At 38.3% G+C, this 22,402-nt stretch overlaps 1 protein-coding gene across 1 annotated transcript in view; it reads left to right on the forward strand.

The window, feature by feature from the left end:
* Positions 1 to 22,402, forward strand: part of LOC126867317 (proteoglycan Cow) — a 236,965-nt gene that overhangs the window by 163,048 nt on the left and 51,515 nt on the right. The window contains exons 3-4 of the mRNA XM_050621709.1: positions 623 to 725; positions 4,025 to 4,156. Of these exons, the coding sequence (XP_050477666.1) occupies positions 623 to 725; positions 4,025 to 4,156 (235 nt within the window). The remainder of the gene's footprint in view (positions 1 to 622; positions 726 to 4,024; positions 4,157 to 22,402) is intronic.

Consider the following 22,402-nt stretch of genomic DNA (forward strand, 5'->3'; position numbering starts at 1 on the left):
TCCGCGTCTTCGACGTCGTTTACAAGCGTCGCCGAACGAGAAATTTTTCCGCCTTTTTAATATCGAGCCGCGTTCACAATCGTCAATACCGTTCTCCGATGCTTCCTGGATCTTCCTTTTCTTTCCTCTTTTTTTTTTTTTTTGTTTTGTTTTTCTCTTCCCTTTTTATCTCTCGGTATTCTATAAAACGAAACGATCACGGCGTTGCGATGCAACTCTCAAGAAATTGAAATCGATTGGACGCAGAAAGTGTTGTTAAAAATGGCAGAGACTCGAAAGTCTTGGGAATTAAATTGGTTTGTTGTACTTAAGAAACCGTAACAAAAGATCGATTTATGTAATCAGTTCCGGTTTGTAGTTATAAATTGATGTAACGAAGAGAATTCGCTGTGGGAAACGCAATTAATAAACGAATAATTACCTCTTCTATCTTCCAAATATTACAGTTAATATTTAATTACCGTTATAAAAATTATTTAAATCACTGCTTTGGATATTTCTATTGCTGTACATTCTTTCGTATTACGGCGACGAATAATTACACGTACTGGTGACGAATAATTTGAAAATCGTATTAGATAATTGGAATCTTTCGCTTAATATGGTTTTTTGCTGATTTCAGGTGAACTTTGTCGTCCGCTGAACTGCAAGAAGAAGGACTTGTGCCTCTTGAAGGATACGTTCACCGCTGTGTGCGTCTCCAAGAAGGAACTTGAGAAATCAGGGTAAGCATTCGTACGTTGAAACGCATAAATCTGATAGATCCAAAATCTAAAAGCATTCTGTCAAGCAACAGGATATAAAGCAATTTTTACGCAAAACAGACCCGAGGTCTCGTAAATTTCATTAAAAATAGTTGCCACGTTTATCTCCGATAACTGTCCCGTTTGATCCTCCATATCCTCGTTTTGGAATTCGAAATTCTAATTAGAAGCTAACTAGCGTGAAACTTGGATGCCTCTCTGAACAGCGATTGACGTAACACAAACCCACGAGAACGCGAAAATTTAAACCTATACATGGCGATTGCCAGCTGTTTCGCCAACTAATCGCTTGGATAGTTAAAATCGTATTTGGAATACGAAATCCAAATAAAAGTTCACACTTCCCTACAATCACGATTCATCCATAAAAAGAACACGAAAACTCCTATAACCGAATACCTTGCACGATCCACTCTACGAATTAACCAATGCTACACCGACCTCGAAGCCTATCTATAAAATCTACGAAATTCCTTTGCCCTTGCTCAACGTGCCATCAAATTCCCCCAGAACACCTATTACAAGCCGAAACCTCTTAAAACTTGCAAAACTTACGCTGCAAAATATTCTCCGCCCCAATAACCAAACAGCTGCCAGCCCCGTAGATCCCATTCAATCCCATTTAATCGCGTCGAAAGTTTTCGACTTTCTGCCTTCTAACGCGGCAAGAGCCGAGGAGTATGGCGCGATCGAGGCGAAGTGCCACTCGAATCCGGAACATCGTTTCGCCGAGAAGAAATAAACAGGAAATAAACGGTTCTGTTTGAGGATCAGTCTCGTGGAATCGGCGGATTCGTTGACGCGGTCGCGACGGATGATTAATCGCGGCGATATTATCCATGGAACACGGCATTAAACCGTGCAGATCGTCGGCTGTTGTGGGTGGAGAGGAGGGTGCGGGGACGTTGATCATTGATTTCCGAGCGTGCTTATTGCCAGTTAACGGTGATTGCAGGTTTCCACGTGGATATGAAGGCATTCAGGCGGCCCCTGGAATTTATCTTGAACGGTCCGCGCGAGACATTAAACGGCCTTTCATGGCCAATTAACGCGTAGAACGATCCGCGTACCCGATGCTCTTCTCTTCGTGTGCCTATGGGGTATACAGGATGAACAATCGCCAGCGAATTCGATCGTTTATAATTGGCGTATTATAACCGGGGAATATCACGTTTCTCGGATGCGTTGATTGGGATTCGGTGGAGTGCGAATCGCAGCGTGAAACGTGTCGCGGATCGATTACCGAGTTTGATACGTTTGTGAATTTGCTAGGACTAGCGCGTTGCCGTATTGATATTATTACAGCGGAGTAAATTACGAATTGTTAATTGTTAATGTTATTGTGTTCTGTTCGCGCGTTGATGTATTCTCTTAAATATCGGTGACGTGTTTGGTGATGAAACCAGCGAAGAAATTGATAACTTTTGATTAGCATTTGGTAGCGGAATCTGTCGCGATGTTTGATCAGTTGGCGAATTTGTTGTAATTAGAGTGTTCCTGAATTGATAGGTATTGTTAGCGGAATTTGATAAACTGCGAATCGCTGGTTATCGATATTATTGTATTCTCTTCGCACATTCATAAATTCTCTTAATTAACAGTAACAGCTTTGCTAATAAAATATGTAGTGATCAAGGAAGTTTATTAGAGCTTGTGAATCGTGGTGTGAAATATGTTGAATTTCTTAGGTCGAGAATTTTTCTTGCACCGAGATGTCATTAATGAAATTTTATCACCTACTATTGTAATATGATAAAAGGTTAGTTGCTTGTCCTCTTTCGTATGAAATTGTAGAATTATAAAAGAGATCCTTCTGACACGTTGGTCGTAGTCGTTTAGAATTATTTCAGTTTTTAAAAGGCAGCCTGCGGCGATTTTAAACACCGCACAGAGGCTCGAAATTTAGTCGAAACATTGCAAAATATTTCCCAAACAATTTTCAACGTTCTGTTGCAGCGATGAAAAGCAGCCCGTGGCTGCTTGAAACTCTCGTCAACGTCGTCCTAACGCTCGAAAAATACATCGAAGATAATAATTTTCATCTATCGTTATTTTACTCTAAAACATCGTTTAGACATCGTTGAACGTCGTTCGATGACACTAGAACTGTGGATTTCGCGAAACGGTTATTTCATCTTCGCAAGATGCATCTAAAATTCTTTTCTAATTTTCTTCCCGTCTTCTTTTATCGCGCAAAATTTTATATTCTGCTGGAGATATTACGCGCTAAGGAGCAGAGAATGGTACAGATCGACGAGTTCTCGCGTAAACGCGAGTCTGGCAGCATGAAACATGTTATGAGTAAAAATCTTCCATTGGACCGTGCAAACTGAACGTCGTTATCGACGATAGAAATTTTTCACGCGGCCTCCTAGGAAAATTTCTCTCTTTCTGTCTCTCTTTATCATTCTCCTCCGCCACCTCTTCTTCCTCTTCGTTTCGCACTCCATTCTACCCCGGCGAGAAATTATATTCGAAAGCGTTCCATTTTCCGTAGCCAGAGAAATCGCTTTTAACTTATTCCATTTCCAGAGTGCGACCCCGGTATCTTGACACAGTGGATCCGCTTAAATTTTTTAAATTCGCCAGACCTCTTTCGCCCCGAGAACGCGAATCGAGGAAACCGGTTGCGTTGTCTTTAGCGCCAACCGATCTGTCTAATATTAAATCTGCTTTTAACCATTTGCATTTATTTTTGCTTAGATTAATTAACTGAAGCGATTTCAAATAACATGTCTGGATTCTCGGTGTTTCTTGCGTGAGAGTCAGGAGCAGGAATTAATTCGATATCTTTTTCGTAGAAACAGAAATCTTGTCTTTTTAATCTTTATTAATATTTTTCGAGATTATGTACAGTAGCTACGAGAGATATTTCTACGCCGTAGTATTTATCATAGAATTTAATGTGCTAATTAATTAGGTTCGTGTTAATTAATTAAATTTCGTTCTATGTAGTGGTACTTTCGTACGACCATAACAAATTGACAATGAGAATGAAATATAAAAATTGGAAATGAAACGTAGGTAAGAAAAGCTAAAAAAAAAAACAGCTTCATTGCAAAGCAAGGTTGTAATTTGCGTACAAATACCCTGTTTTTGCAGCTGCTACGCGCGTGGATTTGAAGAATAAAAATATTTCAATGGTAAAATTTAGTGGAAAAAGCGCATTGGCTTGGCAAAAGCAATTGAAGAAGGATAACGCGGTTCAAAAGCTAGATCAAACACAGACCGTTTCTACTTGCTGGTTCTTCTTTTTTCAGAGACATCGTAATCCCGAAATCCCGGGCGGTTCAACAGAACCGACGAATGAGAACGGAAACTTCGGTTGACGCAGAGGACGACGATGCCTTCTTTGACTCCGAGGACGATGACGAAGATCAGGATGAATCCAAGTAAGTATTTAACACGTCGGCTTAAGTTAGTATCTACTCTAGTCGTTAAATTATTATCCAGATTAGCGTAGTTAGTGAATTATTACGAATATCCGAAACTCGATATCGCTATTAAAATATTGCTTCTAGGTATTAATTATCTTTTATTATCGCGTTATCGACGAGGCGCGATATTAATATCAAATGAAATTAATATGAAATTAATATGAAATTAATGTGAAATTAATATGAAATTGAAAGGTTGTATCAAAGAGAGAGAGGATTGTTATTATCTGTACGTTATTTGTTTAATATTATTCAGATGAAATATTGCTTGAAACAATTATACATCTCGTTTTTATATTACAATACGAGATTTTATTGAATCGTATTTATTACACATTCGTTATATAGTTACATGCTATCGATTCTTTAGATGTATTTTATACTCGGTGTTTCACCGTCTTTCTTTTTTAATCAGATGACCAATGTGATTATTTTTCAATTAACGCGTTAACCGGTCCGTCGATAAAGCGTTAATGTATTTCAGTTGTCGCTTATTAATTTCACTATTGATTTAATATTTTTTAACAAGTTAACGAACGAAACTTTTAACAAGCCAAAATCTTAATAAATTCCCAGTTTGCAATGTTTCCAAAGCATCGAAGATTTATTATATACATAGATATATAAATAAATGATAGATACAAATATGAAATCGTGTTTCCCCTCGTTCCCAAAATTTTCACCATTTTTACTCCGACCACTACATTAATTTAAAATTCTATTTTCCCGTTTTCTCGCCGAGAACTGAAAGAATTTCGTTACGCTCGGCTAAATTACCAGAAAAAAAGAAACGCGTGTTTTAATTAATTTATATCTCGAATGAAACACTTGTGCCAGATGAAAATCAGCCGAATGACAGACGAGTCACTGACGGGATGAAATAACACGTTCGAGCGACTCGAAGCAAAGATAGAGAATCCGGTGAAAGATTGGAACGACGACGGACTGTTTTCGTTAGTTTCCAAAAGTTGAAGAAATTTCTTTTCGTAACACGAACCAGTCCGAAAAGTTCGCACCTGGCCTGGTTATTAAAAGAGAAGAAGACTTCAATTTCAAAGTGGGAAGTGAAAAATCTACTTCCGCCGTTGTTTTTCCCTGGACGCGTAAAGTATCTTCCGCGAAAGCAACAAACTTTCAACGTGGAGAATAAAACACCTGAATCGCGATATCGAAAGTTTTAGTTTTCGAACAATACAAATATTCTACGTTTATTTTCTTATAGAACTCGAGAGGAATTAAATAAAAAAAAAATAAAATGAAAAAACAAACGTTTATCGGTAGAATTTATTTCTCGTCACGAGTTATGCGATGGCAAATAAAAAGAGGATAGGAAAGAATGCTCGTGTATGTGCCCGCGTGTGCGTAGACTGAGCGATATTGTGGTAAAAAATAGAGAAATTCTGTGTAACGAATAGTCGAATAATTCGGTTTAATTGGTTTCTCTGTTCCATGTCGCGTAAGTCGTATTGTGTTTTGCTAAAACGAGGATAAAACATTAAACAAATAGAAGAAGAATGCAAAACAAAAAGAGAACGAACACGCGTGTAAAGAGAGAAATAAAATGCGAAATGGTAGGAAAGGAGAGAAACGTGAAATGGACGAGTAGCAGACGCGGCCTCTGTTTCGTTTTTCACGAGACATTAAGCTGAAATTATTGGTTTCGCTGGTTCTCTTTGCGTGTCGAACGCAAACCTACGACCCCATGGGGCACGATGGAATAAAAGGCTAGCTTTATGGGTCACGTTTTCACGGATGCGTGCCTCTTAAGTTTCAATGCGATCATCCGCACCTGAAAAAAAGTGCCGTGCCTTAGTTTCCACCTCGAGTGCTCCGTTTGATGGTTTTCATAGCGTGTGGAAACAAGTTCCGAGAATTTTTTCGACACAGGGAAACGGGTAGGTTTCGTGGAAACCTTTTAATTAGTCGTTTGTGGAAGAATTCTTTTTTTTTCTTTTTGGGGGGTGAGATGACTCGGATATCTTTGGATATATTTTACTAATTAATAATTTGTAGTTGTAGAGTGTGTTAGGTGTTCAATTATCGCGTACAACTTTCAATTTTGTTATATTTCCATTTTTATATGAGATGAAGCTATTTTACACAGACGAAGCTCGTTTTATAGAAATGAAATTAAAAAAATGAAACATGGAATATTCTTGACAAATGCATTCCTTTATAGACAATCGTTTAAGGATTCTTATCGTTCTACATATTTTTCTGCATTCTCGAAAATTTCGATCGACCCATTGTCTTTCGTAGTTTCATTTTGTGCAAAAGGAAGCTTCCAACGCAAGAAACAAGGTGATCCAAGAAACATGACGATCCAAAAAATCGATGTAAATTCCCAAGGCTTTCGTACGGTGCCGCATCTCCAATGTCTGACCGTACACGTTCCTCTACTACTGAAACTACCTCGACATATCCCTACTATATAATGAATGACAACGAACCGTCCAGCAATTTCTCCTATATACAATATATTTAATAATTCAACGCACTGCTACCATAAACAATAACCATCTGACACGTTTCATTCCCTTGCTAATTTCCTATTTTAAGGTCATAGCTGAATGAATCCTAAACCATCAGATACGTACGACACTGTTAGCGATCGTATTTAATCCAACGAGTTGCTGCAAAAAGCAACACAGAGAACGATAACGTTCACGACTTAAACTCGCAAAACACGTAGCTACATCACGAATGATGAAATATGCAAGACGAGGGACGTAACAATTTCGCGTCGACTAAGAGAGAGAGAGAGCCGTGGCCGAATTCGATATTGTCTCGAAACGAGTCGGATTCCCTTGAAATTCAGACAATCCCGTATCCGTGTACACGTACGAATACACGGTACAACTTCGCGAAAAAATAAAAAATGAATTTCGAACGACACCGTTGAGGGCCGGAAGAAGAATAACACGGAAATAGAGGTGAGCGTTGTTGGAGGAACACGTGAAACCGGATGCGTTTACTTTAGCGCGAAGCCACGTCAAACAGGAGTTACCCCGACGTTTTCTGACGAGGATATAGGAAAAGTGAGGGTAAGAGGGTGGGGGAGAGAGAGAGAGAGAGAGAGAAGGTTTCGAAAGGGAGCTTGGTCGCGGGAGAAAGAAAAATTCCACGGGAAAAACAGCTCAGACGGAAGATGAACGAACGGAGAAAAGGGCAGGTAGAAAAAGCCAGCGTTGCCAGCGAAACATTTCTTCCTACTTAAATTTGCACGAGCGAGCAGAGCAAGGAGGGTTTTCCATCCACAATCTCCCACTTTGTTCCTCTCTCTTCTTTTTTTTTTTTCAATATTTTTATCCTGTATTCCCCGCCCGTTTTCATTCTTCGCCCCCTTTTTCGCTACTCCTGTTTCATTCCGAGCGTATCCTTCGGAAATCCCACCTGGAACGTCGCGAAAGTTGAGCGAGAAACGAGCCTAATTGCACGTTAATGTGGCGAACGGTGATGTTTCACGCGAACGCCATCTCATTGCCGTAAGCTTAGCTTGTACGTTGTATTATCCAACAGACGTATCTGTTTTTAACGTTAGAACAAATTCGTTGAAATAACGGAATCTCAGATTTCCTATCTTTGCCATTACCAAAGGCAAAATTAATTTTGATAGTTATGTTCATTAGCAATTTTCAGATTCTCTAGAACCCACAAACGGCCGAATAATCAATTTTATTCAGAAATGACCAATGGTCTCCGTATATGCTATAAAACATGGTAATCTACTACATCATCATCGGACGTAAACGTCTGGTTAATTTTTGGATCGACGTTGTGTGGTAGTGTCCGACCAGGCACGGTTTTATTGTACTCGCCCGGAGATCCGCTGACCTGTTCTACTTGTCACGCGCAGTCGAACGCGCGATTTCATTGTGCTCGAAGGTGTTTAATGGTTTGTTCTACTTGTCGGCCGGTGTACCGCGCCAAGCTTTTGTTCCATTTAAGGGCTTAAACTGGAAAGCTGTGACGTGTTTTTATGGACGATCCTCGCACAGGGGAAGATAGAATGTTCGAGCTGAATATTGAAATTTCCGCTTTTTTTTTTTTTTTTTGTCCAGTCGTTAAGCTAGAAAATGCGTTTCGATATTTCTAATGCGATACAAGAAACCAATTCTAACAAAATTAACATTGGACGTAATTAAAAAATTGACCAAATATAGACCAAAGAAATGAAATTTTAATTCAGTAAGAATTACCCAAACAATATTGGAAAATTTGGTAATTATACAGTTCACCGACTCGCCCCAATTTTTAGTATTTCATTGTAGTCTTCCTTTTCCTTTCTTTTCTTTTTCACGAAACAATTTTTTAAATTTGACGTTTAATCAATGAAGTAATAAAAGCTATTAGATTGTCCGAAAAGTTTCTTTCGTTTCATAAGGCGATAATAGATGAACAACAATTTCTGTTTTATATTATTTTATTGAATTAGGTATCATCCATTTCGTTATATCTCTATTATTACGTTCGTGCATAATTCAATAAACTAATATAAAACAAAAAAACATTGTGCGTCTATTATTTCCTTATAAAAAAAAAGAAACTTTTCGGACAACCTGATATATTAGTTTCTCAAGCTGTGACCACTAATGTCTTAATTTGGTAATAAAGTAAAGCTTGTTAAAAGCGACTGGAGAAAGTTTACCGTAAATTGCGTCATTTTCGCAAAAATTGCTAACTTCGACAAATTCGCGTACTCGTGTATATGTTTCACATTTCACGTATCCGTTTTAAAACGTCGTTGCAACGAATGTCAGTGTCTCCTTTGTTACCAAAAAAGAATCTTCTAATGGAAATCCACGACAAAGGGGTCGGTGTAGGTCACGTGGAAGACTGGCGAGCACGTACGAGCTTTAACGTCGCCAGAAAACTGTACCGAGGATCGTTAACGAGGAGTGGCCGCTTATCCGCGCCCCTAATGTGCCTTTGTCCACTGGCACGCGACTTTTCCGGCGAATTCCGCGGCATTGCCAGGATTCCTCCTCGTTCCGTACGATATACGAGGAAAAATTATAATAGCAGCCTGAAAAATTTCAAGCTTCTGTTGTATGCAAATTATTTTTGAATTGTACGCGGAATTATCCACCGGTTGGTAAAATATTTTGACCAGAAGTTTATTAAATATGCGCGAATACTTCTACCGCGATCCTCAAGTAGAATATCTCCGAGTAATGCAGTTAAGATGAGGGCTATTGAAATTACCTAAATATAGTCCACTTTATTAAGAGCGGTGATACTAAATGTCAACAGTTTTCAGTAGAAGAGAATAGAGATTAAAAGTTTTTCATTTTTACGTTTAATTTAATTTCGAAACAAAGAGGCGGTCTTTTGAAGCTCTCGAGAACCTTCAACCCAAAGAAGAGAATTATTACCGAAAAGTTATGCTCGTATCTCACCCCCATTGGCGTCGCAATTGCTTTATTTAATTCCATAATAAGAAACTCCATAGTAGGTAAAATAGAAAATGATAGAACAAATGATTAAAACATATATTGCAACCCAGAAGGAATAATTATTATATACGAATATACATATATATGTAATCTTGAAAATAGTCGTAGAAAGTTGTATGTAATTTAATTTAATTAACGATGAAATTAAAGAGCAATTTCGTTTAGAATTTTATTTGAAAGTTAATCGGAGAATGTATGAAGAAGAATAGAGAGGAGAAAACAAGTGACTGTCACAGAGCATAGGAAACGAAAGAGGAATTGTTTTTGAAACGATCGAAAAACATAGTGTGAACGAAACGGGCTCGATTCTGCCCGACGACTAAAGGATATTCTCCGCTAGTCTAAAAGCGGATTTTAGCGAGCTTCGCTTTCCGGTTCACAGAAACGATCCTGGCTGCCCCATTTTCAGACGAGCTGTGTTCTACCATTCTCCTTTTACGCGTCTCTTTGTTATAATTAACGGAGCGCAGGCCTTTCGAAAACGAAAGTTTCGCCCGGCCGTGAAATATTGCTCTTTCGCGATCACGCGTTTTTCTCCTTAAAAATAATCCAAACCCAATCTTATTTGATTAGGCGGTAGTTTCGAAATGAGTAAATGTACAAAGCTCTGATGATTGAAAAATAGCAAAGGAATAGAATACCCGGAAATATTTTCGAAAATTAATAATACGGATTGAAATATGGATCGGTGAGAAAAATTGATATCGACGAATGGAATATTGAACGAAAATGCTTTAGAACTCTTAAATAAAATCGATATATAAATCTAAGGAAAAGAAACGATAGGAGATGAAAATATTTGGAAAAATTGGATGGAATATCGGTCGGTGGAAATATTAACGGGAGGATAACCAGAATTCCGTCGACGTATCAGCAGAATGTTTTTTACTGGCGAGCTGATTGCAGCTAATAAATATAAATCGTTTAATTTCCGAATAGAAATCGCAGGAAACTTTAGCGGTGGCCATAAATCGGCGATCGTAAATGATCGCGCGTAAACACGGATATAAAATGGATCGTGATTTCTTATTTTCGCGGACGGATCTTCGAGTTTGAGCGTGAGACGCGTTATTGCTAATAAATCATTTTATTATTCTTGCCAAATAACGTCCGCTATGTTTATCGCTCTTTACCACACGAAATACGACAGACACGCAAGACAATTCCATAAATTTCACGAAATCGCGAGATCTAACATTTACTTCGAAATTTCTATTTACAATCAATATTATAAAAAATTGTATCACTCCATCGTATCATTTATTTAAAAGAAGGAAACATTTTTCAGCTTCTCCCTTATTCAAAAATTGCAAACATTCCCTTCATTTTGAACGAAACAAAATCTTTCCCTACGTACCCTAAAAAAGAAAAAAAAAAGACAAGAATATCAATTACAATCGTAACCTTCGTTGCTAAATATAATCAAACAGAATCGGTGTAAATGTAGCGTAAAAATAAAAAATAATACAGCGTAAATGAACAAGATTAAATATAATAACGAAACACTTGCTTACTTAAGAAAGCCATTACTGCCTTTGAAATCGCAACGTGCCAAACTTTTCCACCGTAACAAGTTTTCCAACTTCGACTAATCACATTTACAACGACTATTATCATTCTTGATTGTCTCCTACACCGGTCAATTACATTTAATTCGCCGAATCGTTTATCAAAGGATTCCAGCGAACCACGTTTCCCGCTCACAATTTACAGTTCAGTAGAAGTCCTTAAAAGCACCGTGAACAGAGAAAATAACGCGTCCATTCCTGGAGACCGCCGGAAACGCGGCGAACACTCGAAAGACGTCGCGGAGTTCCTTTAATGCCCGAAGTTATTCCCGGACTCACCGTAAAGGATAGTTTCCTTTCCTCTTCCCTATTTTGCTTCTCCTGGCTCGATTCCTTCCGGGAACGAGAAAGGGGAAAAGGCTTTCGGCCCGGCGAAACGTGTATTTACGATTCCCCGTACGGGAACGAACATCCGGCTATCGATGCCGTTTCCACTTCTCCTTCCTTCCCAAGTGAAACAATCCTCGATACGTTGAAACGACAGTGCGAGCAGAAAATGAAATTTTATAAACATCGCGATGCAACGGCGGTTGGTCGCGCTCGTACGATGCTTCTGTGCGCTCTTTGGTCGTTGGAATTGCCTAATAGATGCATCGATATGGTAAACTCGAGACATTTGCGATTTTAAATGCAGCGTACAATGTTTCACGATCTTCCCGACGATTCTTTTTCACTATTTTTTTTTCTCCTTCTTTTTGTGTTTTTTATTTGTGTTTTATATTTTCTCCGTTTCTCGCGCGCGTTGCATTTTTATTTTATTTTAGTTTGTTGGTTTTTGGTAAATTGGTCGATTGGATTTACGGAGGATTGTAAAGGTTTAGAAGTTTTAGGTATCCCGTGAGGGGAATATCTTGTTCTGTTTTTTTTCTTTTTTGTCAATTATTAGTAGATAATGTTATTAATATCGCAACGCGAGTATCGCAAAATTCGAAAGATAAAAGAAGCAGCTGGCGGTGTTTCAGTATAACCGTTGCTATCTGAAGGGAAGAATTTGAAAGAAAACTTTTGGATAGAATGTGCAATTCGCAAGATGTGATATTTCCATAAAAAATATGTCAAGTTTCTCATAAAGATTACATTTTACACGGAGAAAGCATAATTTGTAAATTCCAGATTGATGGAACATTTTCATCAAACGTGTTCATGACACTGCGCGACATTCATTTCATGACATTTTTATTTTATTTTTTAACACGTTGTATAATTCGTATACAACATGTATCGTATGTGTAATATTTTCCTACGTTCTAAAGATGGATCCCTTTGCCGACGAAAAGTATCGTTATTTTCTGTTTTACAAATAAATCAGGCAGTTTATAAATATCGTGTATCTACCGTTCAGTAAAATAACAAAATAGATTCGCACAAAGAAGCTTGAACTGCACGTGCGCGTCCGGAGGAAATAGAAATAATCGGTCGCAAAGAGCTGAAACTACTTTTTTCACCTTCAATACGATTTCCATTATTCCCATCAGGAATAGACTGTTTGGTCGATTTGTTTCGACGATCGAACACCGTAAAAATTCCATTATTACAGCCCCGTGGAAATTCATTACAATTGGAACGCATGCGGCCACGCGTATCGTTCAGCGCAACGAAAATCGCGGCGATAATGGAATTTTTATGATCCCAACTCGCGAGCCTTGGCGAAGCTTTGGGATAACTGCGCGATATTCAATGCGACGGCTATCCACCGAGAACCTTGAATTATTCTGGGAAATCATCATGTGCGGAAACTTTCGAGGGAATTATTCAAAAGTTTCGAATGTGATCATAGAAAAAGCCGCGAATTTCAAAATGTACAGTATATACGTGTAGATCTTTTGTATGTCTCGTTGATATAAAAGAGATTATTGAAACAAAGATTTAATGACTTTTCCTGCGTTTTATGCTATGTCTCTTGGAGCACGGTAACTCTTTCGTTTGGTTTGCGCGATAGGACCATTTATAACGGCTATTCTCTAACTACTTTGAACAGTAAAATATTACTTCGTTTATTACTTTCAGACCAGGAGTAGGAGAGTAAAAGCCGAATTAAGAAACTTTCAATCAAAGAGAATGGAAGAGATTTCAATACTTTCATGGAACCTAGAATTATATCCATAGAACTGTTCAGTAGAATAAACTGAAAATAGAAAATAGGATACATTACATCCCCCGTTACTTCCACAAATAACGAAAGAAAATCTGAATTAAAAGACTTTCGATCAGGCAAAATTGAAAATATTGTAATACTTCCAGCGCGCTGTATGCTACGCTGAAAATAGAAAATGCTACTTCTTAAATATAATTAAAAATATTACTCGCAGATCGAAAGTGGTAGAATAAGAGCTAAATTATGCAACTTTTAATTGGAGAAGAGCGAAGAAATTTCAATACTTTCAATACTATTTCGAACTGTATTTTTACGATTGGGATTAGCCAGTATAATGCTGGCCTGTTAAGCCAAAAATCATTACTACCAGATAGCACTGGTTTATCTGTACGTATGTTAAATAAGAAAGCCGTATCTGCATTGGAACTTGAAGATATAACAGTTTAAGTACGCGAGATCGATGTCTGGTTGTTGAATAGTAAAAGTCCTTTTTCTCAAAAATCACCTTTTGACTAGATACGTCTTTTTGTATTAAGACGACAGACTATACGCTGAAGGTGGAAAGAAAAATTCCTAAGGGAGGATTCTCATGTATGTAATGATAAAAGCGAGTGATTTTTATGAATTGTGTCTTTTGTGGAGGCGGCTAATTATAAATTATATGAGACACTGGACCTTTTTGGGATGTAAATGTAGTCTTGAAGCAGAAAAGTAATCTTTTCCTATTTCAGTTCTTCTTATCGTTTACTAACTGGCACGCACGCTGACTAGTCGATTAAACAATTCCGGACAAAGCTTATTCGCTTCGTTAGAAATTTCCCCAGAGATTGAACCTTGAAATTTCTATTGAATTACTCACTCGCATGTTCTTAAACGATACAAGCTCGATTTATCCGGCGAAAGAAGTAAATTTTTCTTCTAAACGTTGCAACATTCCAATTTTTCATATTTCTCTTTCAAAAATAAGTTCAATCACAGTGTGAACCATCTGGCCTTAAGAAAAATTCCTCGCTTTTGCGTTCTCACGACAGTGACAGATTCTACGCTACGCGCCAACGATGGATGCATCGTCGAAGATGATCAAAAGACTCGTATAATATACCTACAGCAAACGAGAAGAGTAACTGTAATAGAAAAATAGAATTTACACTTGCAGACTATTTACATCGAAAAAACATCTAGTCGCACATATTCGGTAGTTATTCTAAAAAAATATTCATAGAAATCGCTTGATTTTATTGCCTGTACACGAGAATCTCTCATAAAACGACTAAAAATATTCCAGCTCAAGCCAGAAATAGTGGAGTGGAAACCTAATTAAATTAAGAAACTGTTGGTCAGGGAAAATTAATGAGATTTCGATACCTTCCTTGTGACCTAGAATTATATTCTCGGAAGCGGCCCGGTTAATACACTGAAAAGTACAACGTAATGAAGAAAAATTCCGACGAAACGTCGTTTCGACAGCGGCTGCCAACGGAGTACGGTTCCGCTGGTCGTTTCTGGAAAGTGGAACGACGTAGTAGCAAGGACAAATGGCGGAAAGAGTATCTTCAGTCGATAAGCAGCCAGGTAATACGATGATGGACGAGCATCAGGGATCCGTGGCGCGCATTTTGTCACCGTTTCTCGAGCCCTTCCGCGACGAGAGGGCTTCGTCTCGTCTTTATTGCCGAGTAAGCTTCGCTCGTGCCCGAGGTGAGCCCTCGTTTCTTCGTCATTCTTCGTTCTCTCTCTCTCTCTCTCTCTCTCTCTCTCTCCCACTCTCTCTTTCTCTCTCTTCGACTCTCGTTCCTCTTCATTGCGGCTGAATTGGCAGCTCGTCGAAACAAACGGCATGTAAAATTGCACTCGGCAGTGCCGAGCTCGCGGTCACTGGACTCTTTATCGATTTAAAAAGCCTCTTCTTGCCTCGTGGAAACCTTGTCACGTTTTCGGGACAAGAGGAAAATCAATCCTGTTCTTCTACTGTTCGCCCGAGGCGTGAATAATTGGAAATGGACTGGATGTCAGGGTTATTCGATGGTCTTCTTAGCTTCTTGCATTTACGTGACGAGATGAAATGGAGGTTTTTTTTTATCTCGGTTGACTCTTTGATATTTTGCACTGTCAACTGGGCAGCTTTTTTTTAATGGATAGAGGACAGGCATATTTATGCATATTCCTATCTTTGTGAGCATAAGTAAAAAGAGTGGAAGAAATAATAATTGTTTTATCACAGGGAAGAGAACGAAGGTGTTGGAATTTCTAATTTGCTATGAAATTTTTGGACTATTATCTTCTCTGTTTGTAGACAATTGTGTTATTATAAAGCGTACCCACTGAAACTTTTATTCCACACATTTTAGCATTAATTGGAAACTTTTATTATCGTAGAGGAAGAAAGAAATTCCAGATAACAAGAACATTTATTTTGCTTTGAAAAAGTTAAAGCCGAGTGTTCTTAGTGATCTTAGGACGAACATTATCCAATGAAAGTAATTTGGAAGATACGATATATTACACTTTGCTTTTTCTTCTCTTCAATTGTCCTCTTGTTCTTAGTAAAATAAAACAGTTATATATCTATAAAAATCAGAAGTTGCTTTCTCTTCTGTACTTATCCTGCTTCCAACTGCTTAAATAACGCTAATTAAAAACTAATTCTAACTCTCATATTTTTACCTTGAAATATCTGTTAAAAAGCTATACGATCCTTTAGGATTTAGTTAACGCAATGCAAAGTAACAATTGTAACTGAACTTTTACGACACGGTAAATAAATTTTATTTATAAATGTTAACAGTTTCGTTCAATCTCTGCTTTCAACACGTACAATGCGGCACAGAAAATCGAAGAGAGTCCCTGGTGGCGGAAATCGATTTTTCTATACCGTGTTTCCATTTATCCAGGCGTCATCCGCAAGGAAAATAGGAAATCCCGATGACGCGTACGTTCACGTCTTCCGCATTGAACGTGTTAGGTTCGAACACTGAAACGAAGAACGTTCGAACAGAGTAAAATATTTTCATTTCTATAAACTGAATATACAGATGACAAAGATCGATAGATATTTAATGACGTATAAACGTTCGAACGACTAGTATAATCTGAATTACACGATATATATTTCCTCTATTTGCACGAGACAAAGATAGAATCCGATATTCATCTCTACGTAAAAAAAAGCAAAAAAGAAAGAAAATCTTGAAATAACGTTTTCAACGGATAAATCGAATTCCTTTGATTTCTTTGGGTCGCATTAAGAGGAATATCGTGACGTGCTGAAAAATTACAGGAGACACTTGTACGAGCGCGGTTGAGGACGACATTACAAGCGTCGTAAATTTCGTGGCACCGCGGAAGATTAATTTCTACCTGTCCGCTGGCCGCCGCGGAAAAATTTAACTCGTCCTAGACGTCGTAAACAGAAATTTCTTTGATAGTGCAACGCGTTGGAACATTCCTCTCTTGTTAAAAGTAGCGAAGAAACAGTTTTTAAAGTGTTTAAAGTAGATGATTAGGATCTTGTATTCGTTTTCTTGTCAAAATCTCGATCAGTATTTACAGCTTGGTAGGAAAGTAAAAATTAAATTTCCCTCGCTAGTGTCTGATTACGCGTCGACCTATTCTACTCTGTGGTCGACGTCGCGTTAATTATAAGCCTGTTCTACTTGAGAACGCCTATCTCGTTAAAAAATATGCGATGTATCGTATTCGCCGTCGTTTCATATTTTTCCTATGTTCTATTATCTTAACGAGTCTACGATAGTGAATTATTTAAAAAATAGCATTATAAAATTCGAACGTATGGAAACATTTGTTACATTCGTTTGTAACTTACAGGAGCAAGAACGATCCTAATTAGCCTTTTCACGGCATAACGAAACGAAGAAGTACACCAGACGGACAACTGAGAAAATAATTATTTACTCGACAAAATTTCTCCCACTTCCCATCAAACGTACGGTATCTCGCCGGTCTCTCACAAGCGATAAATTTTAACACTCTCGTTGCTCATTCTACATAATGATATGTAAAATACACGATTCATAATGCGCCGTATCTGACTTGTCCGAGTTTACTTTACTCTCATGCTACACTGACACAGGATTAAAATTAATATTTGATTCCATGATGGGACCAATTTCATCGATAACAAATACTGATCCCCAGATATCGAATTAAAAAATCAATATCCCTTCCTCTTCATCGACTAACAATACACACACACACACACACACACACACACACATATATATATATATATATATATATATATATATACATATAATCTTTTATTTTGCAACCAAAGGAACTTCTGATCAATGAATAACGCAATTCGCTGAACGAACTGAAATAAGAGGAAAAAACAGAGAAACAACTGGGTGGAATTTATCGACGAACACCGAATTACCTGTATATAGGGGTGCAGGATTAACAGCGGGCTCATTTCAAGCGGAAACCGCGTGTTTGCGCGCGGAAACGTATCGACGAGCCACCGTGCGAATTAGTCTAGCCGATTGGATTCCTTGCTGCCCTTTGCCGTCTCTCTGTGCACGCGTCTCGGCCAATGACACTCGCACGAATTAGGCTTTGCATCGTCGTGTATGCGTGTCCCTAACCGGACGCCGAAATGAATGCCGCTACATGCAATTCCGACTGCAATAGACTGCGGTCTCCAAGCGTATTTTGTGGCCATGGCTGCCACGCGCTCGCGGGACCTAGTTAATGCACTGTCGCCCGGTACACAGTGCGCTGTTGGATTCGGTTTCGGTTGTTATTCGTTAATCGATCCCTACGAACGACCGATAAATCGCCACTGTATGCTTTATTTCGGTGTTCGTATTGTTATGTTTCTCGTTTCGCTGAAACGGCCGGCAAAAGTTGCGAGAAAGTTGAAGCGATGTTAATAGATCGTTACGAATGGTCGAAAAATGACGCTTGTACTAAATTTTGAAAAATTTGAAACTACATAGTTTCTGCTGCGTTTCATTCGAAATTACGAGGAAATTGTGAGAAAGTTCAAATCGTTTTCAAATTGTGATCCTCGCTAAGCTTCGCCTGAGGTTTGTTGTATCATTGGTTTTCAAGAGCAACAGAGATAGTGATGGTGGATGATGCCAATAGGTTTGCGTCAGTAGCGTCTGGGTTTCTTCTACTTAAGAATGTTCTCACTCAAGTAGATATCAGTAGATCGTGCGCGATGATATTATTTTAATTTAATAATTGCAGTTAGACAACAATCGTCAGTACGCGAATATGTGTTCTTTTAATAAGACACTTTTATACCGATATTTTACAAACGGAAGATTTTACGTAATAAATTGAATGACAGGAGCGGTGTCTTCGTAGATGGAATTTTTTAATCGAAATTATCGAAACAATCGAATATTCCTGGAAATCGAGGATATCTACGAAACAGTAATTACAGTATTTTCTTATACACAGCGGTTGTTGCGACCGCAGAATGGAATATTCCGGGCGATGAACAAGAAACAAATTGAACCAGACTTTTAATTTCCCCGGAAATAATGGCCTCCGTCTCTGCTACCCGCCAGTTTTACGAAAAATCGAAAATTCATGCTACGATGAACGACCAAATTTGTTATCCGGTAAACTCTACCTATCCACCATAATATCCTCGCTAAAAAAAAAAAAAAAAAAAAAAAAAAAGATTAAAGAAAAGATATATAAAAGAAGAAACCAGGAAAATGATACTTTTTATACGTAATACAAACTGAAAACGAAAACACGTGCGCTTCTTGAGAATTAAAAAAGTATTGAAGAAGAATTAAACGATCAGATTCTTCAGATATTTTTAGGATCACTCGCCATGGATTAGAGACGTCACTTCGAAATCCATTCACCGTGTGATAACGATCGCCACATTGAAATCGGGTTAACAACGTTTAAACTTTACACGAGCTTGCCATTAACCACTTGAATTCAGCCTGCACGAGCTACCTTCTTCCTTTCGCGGTAATTATTACAAGGACAAAGTAACGTTTTGTACTTTCTACTGGAACGACGCTTCACCTTTCTTTTCCTCGGAATTGGCAGAAGAATAGGCGACGATTCTACGAGCAAACTCTCGAATCTTACCGCCGTGAAACGTAAAGTATTCCACGGAAAGAAATCGTCGCTGAAAAGAACGCTGAAATGTTTGAAAGCATCGCGATGATCCCAGAGATTTTGTTGTTCGCTGATCCTTTTCAGATACGATACCATGCGTGTAAACGCAGCAACGTTTGCTTGTAAATTAAACTATAAACGTAGCGTAGCGAGCGTCTTCCGTGTAAATTTTCTGTGAAAAGAATATTGTCCGCGCATTGTTCGCGAGAAGTACTTTTTCTTTGACGAATAGGATCTAAAAATACATTTGTCGTACTTTACTTACTTTGAAAGACTGTGAATATAAAGCGACAAATACGTTTTCATTAACGTTTTGATTAGAAATTGTTATAAAAATAGTCGTATCTTTTCTACACATAGGAAATCTTTCAACGATAGAAAAAAGCACACGTTGATTCGAAAACGATTGTATCACGGCCAATAGATATAACGAATATCTTTATTCGTTAATACTGCAATTACGCTAAAACACGTTCCGATTGTTTTCCACTTTTCCCCTGATATTGTTTCATCGAAATTGCACCGTGGAAATAGATTATTTTCCGATTTTTAGATATTTCCATGCGTGACCATTTCCGCGACTATGTGTTTCGTTGGTAGCGAACCGCGTTTAGAAACTATCAACGAAACAAAACGGAACGGAAAATACAATAAAATAAAATCACCTCGTACAGGTATCGCAAAAAGAACGTGGAACGATTGTTGCGTTCGATACGCATTAAAACGTGAATCGTGATTGAAAGTTACGCGTGCAGGTACTCGACGTCGAACACTCGAGCCCTATTATTTTGCCAAGTTACGAGCCAGGGATAATTCCGCGTTTTAATATGCATCGAACCGGTATAAAATTTCAATGGCCCGGCCAATAATAGAGCTACGCGGACATTTTACTTCCATTTGTATTCCACTTGGTCGACTTAAACACGCTGGGCTGTAAGGCTTTCCTATTCCCCTTCGTGCCGCGGTTAACATTTACGTCGAACTGTTCTGCTGTTACTGCACGATCATAAAAATAAAAAGAAGAGGAGGAAAAAGAAAAGAAAACACTCGTATGTAAAACGGCAGTGAAAGTTTCTGCTTCCATTTTGTCGGCCATTTAATTGCCTAACAATGAATCGCGCTGCCGCGGAAAATGCTTTCGTCGTTTAAATAAGTTCGCAGGAAACGAACGCTACGATTAAAACGATGTGATTGCAAGCTGTTTATATAATATACGATCTTCTGTTAATGATTCGTGGCAGTTTATTAATTGGCTAAAACGTTCGAGAGTAATTTGCTGCACTTAAATATAATCTATGGAAATTCGATCGGAGCGCAGGATATACGTGAGAATTCAAGTTACGTTACTAAACAGAGTCAGTAGAAAATGAAGTAAAATTATGACCATGTGGTGAGAGTAATTTCAGGCGCAACAATTATATTGTAACGCGGAGCTTACTAAAAGCGGAAATAAAGTTACGAGCGTGTAATTAAGAGAATGCTTTTGAACACAAGGAACCAGGTTATCGAATAAATTCTTCGGAAGCTGAATTAAAATTATTAACTGGCGTTAAGGGGAGTAACGTTAAGTACAAGAATTATGTTGTTAAACGGTATGGCCAAAAGCTGAACTAACGAGAGTAATAACATTGAACGGAAGAATCACGTTATCAAATAAAGTCTTCGCCAGATGTGGATGAAAATTAGATGCACGCAATAAAAATAATAATTTCCAGCGCACGTCAAGTTGCATCATATTATAGAAAATTATACGAATATCAGTCTCGACGCTTAATACATACACGTTATATTACATTTTCTTGAACGAAGCATACTCGGCAGACCACTTTGATTACCAGCAAACTCGTAAAACCATGATATCACTTTTTACCAAGCAGCAGCTTTGCTTCCCACGATCCACCTGCATCTTACACAAAGCTGTCATCCTGCTTTTATCTTTCTTTTTTCGCTTCTTTTCGCTTTAGAACATGCCTTTGGCGACGATCACACTTTGAGAGCCACGGAAAACGACAGGGAAACGGGACAGACAATTAGATGCATCCTAAATGCGGACTCTCGATGTCCATTAACCGAACTTTACAGTTTTCTGTGGGTGTTTTTTCTACTGGCGAAGAAAAAACTGCGAGAATCGCCCACAGAGACGTATTATGCCAATGGACGAATTCTTTCTGCGGGAATTTTAATTATTCGCTGAATTCGGTTCGTTAAACTAATTTGCGTGGAATTGTTTCTCAGCTAATTCTTTTCTGTCCCTCTCAGATCCCATCGGGTTTTCTTCGTTCTTCTCACAATGATTTCTGTCGTGCAGGATTTCTTAATTGACGGATGATTAAAGAGTTTACGTTTGGTTTAATTTTCACGAAAGTATCGTTCGCGAAGGATAGTTAATCGGAGGTCATAAATTCCACGCATTTAGCTATAGAATTTTTGTAAAGGAATTTTTCTACCACTTCGTAGATAATATTTCGTCTTTTCAGCTTGATTTGTTCCTTATAAATCTCAAATTATTAAAAAGAATTTTTATTAAAACTACCATACATTCTGTACACGATACTTTTCAATACGAGACCTCTCAAATAATTCTTTACTTTCTTAATTCGAAATCTCCTCTCTCCCTGAACAAAATTTCCTATCACGATAGATATTTCCTATACAGTGAACACACCCTATGCTTCTTATCGCCAAAACTACCCAACACAAATAATCCAATCCCGCCAGATCCAACCACACCTCGTTCCTCGCCTCACATCGTAAACAAGCAGCCTTATAAAGACATTAGCAAGCAAGTTCCTCCGAAACTTTATCATCAAACCGATATGTTTGGCGAAAGAGAGCGAACAGACAGGGGAACCATCGGTAAACGTCGTATTTCGTCGCGAAGACGGCTCGACGTCGTTTGTTATCCAGTTGGGCCGATTGAAAGGCGAAGTTTCCGTGGGCCGGTCGACTGCCAGAAATATAGCGACGT

The sequence above is a fragment of the Bombus huntii genome, chromosome 7, assembly GCF_024542735.1.
Source record: "Bombus huntii isolate Logan2020A chromosome 7, iyBomHunt1.1, whole genome shotgun sequence".
Taxonomy (NCBI): Eukaryota; Metazoa; Arthropoda; class Insecta; order Hymenoptera; family Apidae; genus Bombus; species Bombus huntii.